Source organism: Nicotiana tabacum, chromosome 15 (genome assembly GCF_000715075.1).
Source record: "Nicotiana tabacum cultivar K326 chromosome 15, ASM71507v2, whole genome shotgun sequence".
Classification (NCBI taxonomy): domain Eukaryota; kingdom Viridiplantae; phylum Streptophyta; class Magnoliopsida; order Solanales; family Solanaceae; genus Nicotiana; species Nicotiana tabacum.
This window is the reverse complement of record NC_134094.1, coordinates 41,864,274-41,875,211: the sequence shown is the minus strand read 5'-3', so window position 1 is coordinate 41,875,211 and position 10,938 is coordinate 41,864,274. Positions and strand designations below refer to the sequence as shown.

General features: G+C 36.1%; 1 protein-coding gene across 1 annotated transcript; it reads right to left on the bottom strand.

Annotated features, from left to right (window-relative positions):
- Window positions 1-8,903: 8,903 nt before the first annotated feature.
- Window positions 8,904-10,326, bottom strand: LOC107807030 (uncharacterized). The gene is made up of 3 exons (XM_075231481.1): window positions 10,214-10,326; window positions 9,388-9,774; window positions 8,904-9,246 (listed from the first exon to the last, which is right to left on the bottom strand). The coding sequence occupies exons 1-3, from the start codon at window positions 10,324-10,326 to the stop codon at window positions 8,904-8,906; spliced, it is 843 nt and encodes a 280-aa protein (XP_075087582.1).
- Between the last annotated feature and the right edge of the window lie 612 nt (window positions 10,327-10,938).

Below are 10,938 nucleotides of genomic sequence, written 5' to 3'. Positions count from 1 at the left end.
AATAATAATAATAATAATAATAATAATAATAATAATAATAATAATAATAATAATAATAATAATAATAATAATAATAATAATAATAATAATAATAATAATAATAATAATAATAATAATAATAATAATAATAATAATAATAATAATAATAATAATAATAATAATAATAATAATAATAATAATAATAATAATAATAATAATAATAATAATAATAATAATAATAATAATAATAATAATAATAATAATAATAATAATAATAATAATAATAATAATAATAATAATAATAATAAATTCCGTTGTTGCGTGCAACCCGATCCCACAATATATTCATTTTTATTTAATTTCGTTGCGACGTGCAATCTGATCCTCAATATATCTTTTCAATTAATTCTGTTGCGGTGTGCAACCCGCTCCTCCAATATATTCACTTTCAATCAATTCTGTTGCGGCGTGCAACCCGCTCCTCCAATATATTCACTTTCATTTCTGTTGTGGCGTGCAACCCGCTCCTCAATAATATAATTTACCAATTCTTATAAAAGAAATTATTCCAATAAATGCAATAATTAATATTAAATTATAAGACAACAAGCATATAATAATTATGATTTATTTAGAAACAAGTGATGACAAGTAGCAACTAATTGTGGAAATTAAGGAGGAAATAGGCAATTTAATATTTAGTATGTTAAATGTCAAGTAACAATTAAGTCACATAAATCAAATAAGCATGTAGAAAATATAGCATGGATTCAAGGCATAATATTGAGCAAGGAATATGAGACAAATAATTAATATAATAATTAATTCATGATTTAAAATAATTTATGATTTCCAGATAAATATGCAAACAATCAATTTGACGACGTATAGGCACTCGTCACCTCGCCTATATATCGTTACACATGAAATTCACGTAGCAAATAATTCAAGGGTTCTATTCCCTCAAGTCAAGGTTAACCACGACATTTACCTCGCTTCGCAACCAAATTCAAGATACTAATAAACCTTTGCCTTGCGAATTGATGTCTGAAAGCTTCAAATCTAGTCACAAACAATTCAATATTCTCAATACGAATAGTAAGAATTAATTCCATATGAAATTACTAATTTTCAAGATTAAAATTCGAAATTAATTTCAAAAATCGACAGTGGGACCCACGTCTCAAATTCCGAAAAAACTCACAAAATCCGAACACCTGTTCCGATACGAGTTCAACTATACAAAAATTATCGAATTCCGACATCGGATTGGCTTTCAAATCTTAAATTTTTATTTTTGGAAGATTTTATAAAAATCTGATTTTTCTTCCATAAATTCACGGATTCATGATGTAAATGAGTATGTAATCATGAAATCTAACTAATTTTGCATAAAGAATACTTACCCAACTCAAACTCGTAAAAACTGCCTCTAAAATAGCCCAAAACTGAGGTCTAAAACTCTAAAAATGAACAAAAATGTCGGACACCGGAATATATATTCTGTCCAGGCAAGTCGCATCTTCTCAAATTTTTCAAGCCAATAATTGCAGTAGCAGCCTTCAGTCAATCGATAATAACTTTCTGTACAAATGTCCAAATGATGAATGGTTTATCTTTCTGGAAACTAGAACCAAAGAGCTACAACTTTCATGTTTTGATAATTTTCAATTTTCTTATAGATTGTGATATATAAGCTTCCAAAATCAGCCATGTACATCAGAAATTTCTAGCGATGCACACTGCTAGGCAAACAAAAACTGCATTACCAGCCTTCAGCCAATCATTTTTTGTACAAATATCCAAATGATGAATGGTTTATCTTTCTGAAAACTAGAATCAAAGGGCTACAACTTTTATGTTTTGATATATTCCAGATTCCTTATAGATTGCAAGATACAAGCATCCAAAGTTAGCCCTGTGCATCAGAAATTTCTGGTGATGCACACTGCCAGGCAAACAAAAATTGCATTACCAGCCTTCCGTCAATCGATCATAACTTTATATACAAATGTCTAAATGATGAATAGTTTATCTTCATGGAAACTAAAATCATAGGGCTACAACTTTACTGTTTTGATAATTTCCAGATTCCTTATAGATTGCAAGATATAAGCTTCCAAAATCAGCCCTGTGCATCAAAAATTTCTGGCGATGTACACTGCCAGGCAAACAAAAACTGCATTACCATCCTTTAGTCAATCGATCATAACTTTCTGTACAAATGTCCAAATGATGAATGGTATTTCTTTATAGAAACTAAAATCAAAGTGCTACAACTTTCATGTTTTGATAATTTTCAGATTCCTTATAGATTGCGAGATATAAGCTTCCAAATTCAGCTCTGCCCATCAGAAATTTCGCACACTGCTGTCAAAAACCAGCAATTAAAAATGACCTAAAAATGGTCTGAAACTCACCCGAGCTCCTCGAGACCCCGTTCGAACACACAAAAAAGTCTCAAAATATATTATGGACCTAATCGAGGTCTCAAATCATACATAGCAACGGCGAAACTATAAATCGCGTGTCGATTCGGACTTCTGAGTTTATGAAATTTTCAATTCTATAACTCGCGCCGAAACATACCAAATCAATTCGGAATGAAGTCAAATTTTGCATGCAAGTCATAAATTATATAATGAAGCTGTTCCAATTTCCAGAATTGAATTCCGACCCCGATATCAATAAAGTCAACTCCCGATCAAACTTTCCTAAAATCTTCTATTTTCCAACTTTCGCCAAAATGCGCCGAATTATCCTACGGACTTTCAAATCCAAATCCGGACATTTACCTAAGTCCGAAATTACTATACAAAGCTATTTGAATCATCAAAATTCTATTCCAGGGTCGTTTTCTTAAAAGTCAAATCTCCGGTCAAACTTTAAAAATTCAAGCTTTATAAAATCAAGCCTTTTATTTTTTTTCAAAAACTAACGGAAAATGTGCCTACGTACCTCGGAATAATTTCAAATATTGTACATAAGACATAAATATTATTACGAAGTTGATCGAACTCTTGGAATCTAAATCGGGACCCGGTATAAAAAAAACCCCAATTATGACCAAATTTAGGAAGTCTTAGACCTTTAAATTTCTAGTTTCCATTAAATGTCGATAATTTGAGCTAGGGACCTTAGAATTCAATTATGGGCATAAGCCCAAGTCCCAAATCACGATACAAACCTACCGGAACTGTCAAAACACTGATCCGGGTCCGTTGGCTCAAAACGTTGACCGAAGTCAACTCAGTTGAGTTTTTTTTTTTTTTTAATAAATCCCAAACTGGGTAAAATTACAGAATGTTTAAGTAACATACAAACAAACAATGTAGGAGTAGCGTAATGAAAGATGGAAAATACAAGGTTAGTAATTTGCAACATCCAAATGTTGCCGATGATTGTGAATGTACACACCAGTTGCCAACAATTTGTTGTAGCACCTACAAAGCTCTCACCAGGCAATATTTGTTGCACTCCAAGGATTAGGTATGTTTAAATCCAGTAGTTGTCTAGCAAAGCATTTTGGACATTGTGATCTTGAGGCTGAAAATTCCAGCATCATTGTTGATACATTGAACATGACTTTGGGATGAAAGCATAATAGTGACAGAGCTGCCTGCTTGATACATGAGGACAATATAGTGTCTTCTCATCTCCAGATTGAGCATGCATTCACACTAATACCATTGGATAATGAAATGACACTATACTGTCAATACCAAAACCAGATGTGTGCAACAATTTTCCTGTATTTCATGTGAGTAGGTATCCTCGGTTTGATATACCAATACCAACAAATCATGCACCAAGAGGCTGTTCATATGTGCAGCCATATATTGTGTATAAATGCAATCACATTTAGTATAAGTTGTATCTATGAGATGGTTGCTTGACTCCATGGTTCTGTATGGTGTTAAACCACCCCTAGAATGAGCATGATAACATGCTAATACCACTGAGAAATAGTCTAACACCACACAAGCATTACAGTGCAGTTAAGCTCATGCCATGTGATAACTGTCTGTGTAGGTACATCTGATTGATGTCCAAGCCAAGCTGCTTGTGATGTATAGCAGGATAGCTTCCATTTTTCTGATCCTGATGTGTACTGATATCTGTGTTGTTTCTGAGTATGCACAACAGATTGTTGACCCCTTCAAGCTGATTGAAATTGATCTGTATAGCATGATTGTATTGTCATCTGTGTTGCTGATATTTGGTTGCTGTAATGTGCTGAGAGTCTTCCATAATGATCATTGCAATATACTAATACCTCTATGAGTTGATACTAGCACAAATAGGCAGTAAGACTCTTCAGAGAGCAGCAAACATATGTTGTGTAGAACCAGTGTTCTACTGATTATTTGTAATGTCTACACCCTTCTGTTTACTTGCCAAAGAAATCTTATCCTGTCTATGAAATCTGCAAAATAAAGAAATCAAGTTAGGATGTAGTGTTGTGCTCCTAGGTTTCTGTGTGTGTTGAGAACTTTGAAGATGACTAAGTGGTGAGTGGTGAGGAAAGGTTGTTATTGGTGTTGGCTTGTGATTCTCTTGTTGGTTATCTTTAAGTCATTCCCACATAGCAAGAAACAGTGGAAACTCCAACTGGCAGTTAATGATAGACCAGACATTGAACATCACTAATGGTTCTGCTGAAGACCAATCATTTTTGTGATTGTCTTTTGTGCAAAAGCAGTACAGGTTGAGCATATACTGTAAACCCAGTAGAGGTTGAACATCCTCTGGCATCTATATGGAACTAGTCTTTGCCTCAGTTTTCTGCTCCTATTATTGATCCCTGCAAAATGAAGCAACCAAGTTAAGATGCAATATTGTGCTCCCAGGTTCTGTGTGTGCTGGGAACTTTGTCATTGACTGGGTGATGAGTGATGAGGACTGTTGTTGGTGCTAGATTGTGATTCCCTTGTTGGTTATCTTCAAGTCATTCCCACATAGCCCTAAGTAGTGGCAACTCCAACTGGTAGTTAATAAAGAAGTACTGGTTCTGCTGAAGCCTAATCATTTCTTGATTGTCTTCTGTGCAGAAGCAGTGCTGGTTGTATATTATAGCCTCAGTTTTCTTAGCCTTTTATAATTGTTGAGAGCAAAACTGGTGATGCATCCAGGCATATTATAGTCACCACTACTCAAGCATCTACACCTTTTAAGCCTGGTGTATGTAAGCCCAGTAGAGTGAAAGAGAGAGAGCAGTTATAACCAAGAAAATATGGCTTCCTTTGATATCTGTATGAGACTAGTCTTTGCCTCAGTTTTCTGATCTTGATGTCCTGCAAAATGTAGCAAACAGGGTTATGAAATCTGTCTGTGCTCCCAGATTGTGGCATCTACACCCTTCAATTGGCATTTATTTGACCTTCAGATTCAACAATTGTTATACACCTTGGCAAATGATATGCCAATATATTGTTGAGAGTAGTATTGGCATTTACAAGTGGTTACAACAGAAGTGTATAAACCTGGAGATGTGCATAAACAATTTGACCATGCAATTGCCTTAATTTTCTGAGGACATTGATTATAACTTACAGTCAACACTACTCAAGCATCTACACTCTTCAATCCTGGTGTATTCAGCACACATATTTAAGCCTAGTAGAGTGAGAGATATAACAGTTATAACCAAACATTTGCAGAGGCAGTGCATGTCTTTGATATCTGCAGCCAAGCATTTACAAGTGGTGTGTAAATCCCTGGAGATGTGCAGAAACACTTAGCCCATGTAATTGCCTTAGTTTTCTGAGGATACTAAACCCTTCTAGCCTGGAGTGTCTAATCCCAGTAGAGTGAGGAAGGGGAAACAGGTCCCCTATAGTCTGGTGTTGTGCAATGTTAGCTATAATTATAACCAAACAAGTATGTACGCCATACAAATGAGAAAAACTGCAAGTTTAGGAAGGCTAGTTGGTGGAGTTTTACTAGCGTACTTTTCTTTAAAAATATGTTGAGCTCATTAATCAGGTTCTCTTCTCTTTACAATCCTAATCTGAAGGTTAGAAATTTGTGATTTGTACATGCTGATGAGTTTTTTTCCTGCACTTGGCAATTCATTAAATGACTGAAATGTGTGTGTACTTGCAAAATTGAAAGCTAGATTAGCAAAAAAATCAGCAACATTGTTCCCTTCCCTTAGTACATGCTGAAAGATAACATTGTAGTTGTTCTTTATATGCTTGATCTTCCTTACTTAAGTACCTATACACCAAGGAGTTTCCCATTCTCCATCAATTATCTTCCTCATTACTAAGGAATCAGTCTCCATAATCAATGGATGTAGCTACCTTTCCACACAGTATGCCAGCCTCTCCACAATTGCCTTTGCTTCTGCCACTATGTTAGTTGTCTTTCCTATCTCCTGTGCTTTTGCAAACACCAAATTTCCTGCATGATCTCGAACACAAAACCCATAAGAGCTTGGTCTAGGATTGCCCCTTGATGCACCATCAGTATTATATTTGAACCACCCTTCATAAGGAAGCTGCCATGTAACTGTCTTAGTCCCCACATATGGCTTGTAACCTTCAAAGAAGCTGATCATATCTGACTATAGAGGAGGAATTTTGGACAGCCATGGGTACCTCATCCTTGCTAGGTAATGTAAAGTCTTATTCACTTCATGAATTACCTTATTGCAGGAAATTGCACCACCATACTTCATTGTATTTCTCCTCTTCCAAAGTTCCCATGTGATTACAGCTGGAGCTGCCTAAAATAATGGCATTAGTATAGGACAGCACTTTGCATTCTACCATATTCTTATTACTTGATGTACCTGTACCAGATTGACCACCAAACCTGTTGCTTGAAGGAATTTTCTTCATACTCTGGTTGCAGTTTCACTAGTTAAGAACAAGTGTTGAAAAGACTCTTCTTGCGGTTATGAACAGCACCAACACTTAGACACTACCAAATACCCACTCTTCTCCATAAATCTCCAGTAGGAATCTTCCCCTTCCACAATCTCCATAAGAAGAATGAGATTTTAAAAGGTAGACCTTTAATCCATATCTTACTATAGTCAGGATTTGCATGGATCTATGCCTCAAAATATTCCAAGCACTACTAACAGAGAAATTTCCTGAAGGTGTAGGCATCCATCTAGGAACACCCCAGGAATCTTCAGTAGTGCCAAATATGACTTCTTGCCTGATATGTTGAGCAATGTCTGCAGGGAAAGATTGCGCTAGTAGTTGTTCATCCCAGGTATCATCCATTCTCAATTCAGCTACTTCATATATATCTTCATTGATTGTATAGTCATTTGGAACAATATGGTACAAGGCTCCCAAACCAATCCAATTCTCATGCCAAACATTAGTAGAACCCCTATTCATTTTCCATAGTATTTCATGCTCTACCTCTTCCCTAGCGTCAAACATTTTTCTCCATACATGAGATCCTTGTCTAAATTGGACATTTGTCGGGGTTCCTTTTTACAGTACTTGTTCCACATAAAGTGAGACCATAAGGACTTGGATATCCTAAACTTCCACCATAATTTGGCAAATAAAGCTTTTGATACATCATGCAGTGATCTAAAACCTACACCCCCTTCTTCCTTTGGTAGGCATAGATTTTGCCATTTTGTCTAGTGTCTTCTTCTACCTTCTTCCTTGTTACTCCAAAAGAATCTCGCAAAGGTTTTATGAAGGTGTTCAAGTACATTTTTAGGTGGATCAATGACAGAAAGGATGTGTGTTGGCATGCTCTGTAGGACACTAGAGATTAATGTAGCTTCCCCCCCCCCATAGGATAGTAGCTTCCCTTTCCAAGAGTGCAGTTTTGCCTTTACATTTTTGATCAGGTCATTGTAATAATCCTTTCTTCTTATTGTGTAGAATATTGGACAACCAAGATAAGTAAATGGAAATTCACCCCTTGAAAATCCAGTGATAATACCTATAGAGCTAGACTTTGTTGAGGACACATTAGAGTGCATATAAAAGGAATTCTTTGTCTTATTAATAATTTGGCCTGATGTGTGCTCATACTTGGACAATACATCTATAATTTTCCTTAAAGAGTATGGATCATCTGAAAAAAATATTATAGTGTCGTCTGCGTAGGCCAAATGATTCAATGGATCCGTCCATTTAGGCATCCCAAAGCCCTTGAACCTCGTATCTTCAAATAGTTTATTTAACGACCTAGACAGTACTTCTGAAGAGAGTATGAATAGGGCTGGAGAGAGAGAGGATCCCCTTGCTTGACCCCTCTTATTGAGTGAAAGAATCCTGAGGCTTGACCATTAATCAGAACAGAATACCAGTTGTTAGAAATTAAATTCCATATCATGTTGATGAAGCATTCTGCAAATCCCATTTTCCTCAAAACATGCATTAAATACTTCCATGAGACCCTATCATATGCCTTTGCCATGTCAAGTTTGATAACTACATTGGCAGGTTTTCCCATTAATCTTATGTTAGTAACAATCTCTTGTGTTAATAGAATGTTTTCAAATATACTTCTCCCCTTGACAAATCCTGACTGATTGGAAGAGATTAGAGAAGGCGGTATTTTTTCCAACCTATCATGAACAACTCTGGAGATAACTTTATTTACAAAATGGCCTTAGGTCATTAAATGTTTGAACCTGTTTGTTTTTTTGGTAGCAAGACAAGGTTTGTGTGAGTTATAGACTTAGGTAAGGAACTTCCTCCATAAAATAGTTTCAGCATCTCATGTATGTCTTCCCCTATTATATCCCAGGATTCTTGAAAGAAAATGCCTATGAAACCATCTGGCCCACTTGCACTTTCATCACTTAGTGCAAAAACCGCTGCCTTTACCTCCTCTATTGTAGGAATTCTACAAAGTTCTATGTTTTGATCACAAGACACCATTGAGGGCACATTGTTGAGGAGCTCAGAACTTGTATGATCAGCTTTATGTATGAACTATTTCTGGAAAAATTCAATTGATGCATCAGCCATCCGTTCTTGAGACTCAATCCAATTACCATCATGGTTCTGGATCCTCTTCAGTTGGAGTTTCTGCCTTTTACCATTGACATGGTTATGAAAGAAATTAGTGTTTCTGTCTCCTTCTGCAAACCAGGACATACCTGCTTTTTGTTTCCAATATTGTTCCTCTCTGCTCAGATATCTCTTTAATTCGGACTGTGCCTTTTGAAGTACAATTATATTCTCAATTGTAGGTTCTTCTTCAAAAAGCATTTCCTTTATTCTGACCACATCTTCCCTTAAAGCTGGGTTCTTGAAGATGTCCCCGTAAGTGAGCCTACTCCATTTTGAAAGAGTAATCTTAACTCTTTTTAATTTCTGTTTGAACATCTAAAAGGGGTCACCTATGAAGTCAGCTTGCCAATTTTGTCGAACCACCTCCCTAAAATTGGCATGTTTTGTCCAGAAATTCAAAAACTTGAATGGTTTAGTAAATATGGTTGTCGTGTCACCACAGGTCATAAACAGTGGTGCATGATCCGAGCCTGTTCTAATAAGATGTTCGACCTCTGTAGTTGGGAATAGAGATTGGAATGGGGAATTGACAAATATTTTGTCCAGTCTTTTAAATATGCATTCTATATTTGGCCTCCCATTCCACCATATGAAGGGACTTCCTTTGTAACCAGTGTCAAAGAGTTCACATGAGTTTACACAGAAGGCAAAGTCTTCATATTCTGGACGATAGACTGGAAGCCCTCCAATTTTCTCTTCTTCATTCAAAAGCACATTAAAATCCCCTCCAACTAGCCATGATAGTTTTATGCCACTTGCAAGGTAGTATAAACTGTCCCATAATTCTAATCTGTCCAGTGATAAGCACTTAGCATATACGAAAGTCATCATGATATATTTACCAATATCTTGATGATAGACTCCGATAGTAAGTTGTTGTTCTGTGTCAATTAATAAGTCCCACTACACGACTGAATCAAGAAAAATCCATATCTTGCCATTGACATTTGAAATGGCAGTATCCATGCCTAGTCTCCTCCTGTAGTTTTGAATAAATCTTTGATTTTGAAAAGGTTCCATAAGTTCTATAACCAAAAAACCATGTTCCTTTTGCATGTTGATAACTCTCTGAAAGGCCTGTTGTGTCTTAACAGACCTAATATTCCATATGAGTATTTTAATCATCATCTAGTCGTGGAGGCTACCCTTTTGGGCAGTATTCTTGTAGATGGCAGTTGTTCCTTTAATTGGTTTTGCTTTTTCCTTTCTTCCCCTGTTTAGTAGACAACCTAGGTGACAAATCTCCTTCTCTTGCAACAACCTTGAAGTTCCCAGGAATAGATTCATTGTCACCTTCATCTTCTAGTTGCTCTTTATTGATCAAGGGAATATGAAGTTCCATTGGCTATTGGTTTTGTGTAATAATGTCATGCATTACATGATTGGGAGATTTCAATGGTACAGTTACTTGGATCTGTATTGGAGATCATGTATCTGATGTACAAGCTATAGCCATTGTATTAATTGCAGTTAACTCCTTTGGTACAGTAGCTGTACCATTCTGTTCATATACAACGATAGCATCCTTCCCGACCACATCTTGGGGTTCTGGAGCATCATCACTGACTTTGTCATTTGGTATGGTTGCCACTATTGGTCCTTGAACAGTGGCTAGAAGTTTTCCAGTTGTGTTGCTACTCTAAGCATTGTTGGGTAACGCATTGTGAAGCTGTTCTGGAATTGGCTTTTTCTTATGATCATCAACTCTGGGTATTGTTTGTTTCCCTGTTCCATAACTTTTTAGTTTGGTCCCTAGTTGTACTGATCCTGTTGTATTGCCATTAGGCATAGGAGATTCCATACATGTCTGTGAGGGAATATCCTGACATTAGTGGTTGAGTGTAACATTAAGGACTTCCTTGTTCATTCCAAAACTCCTTTGAACCCATTCAATAGTATTTTCCTTTGTCACAGCTGGTGATACCCCAACAATTGTAGCAGTATTGTTTGTACC

Excerpts from the sequence above, each read along its gene's own strand:
- LOC107807030 (XM_075231481.1), bottom strand. The coding sequence starts at position 10,326 with ATGGAACTTCATATTCCCTTGATCAATAAAGAGCAACTAGAAGATGAA. Across the intron at positions 9,775-10,213 it reads GAAGGAGATTTGTCACCTAG|ATTAGAATTATGGGACAGTT; the intron begins GTTGTCTACTAA and ends ATCACTGGACAG. Across the intron at positions 9,247-9,387 it reads ATATTTACTAAACCATTCAA|GCTCACTTACGGGGACATCT; the intron begins GTTTTTGAATTT and ends AAAATGGAGTAG.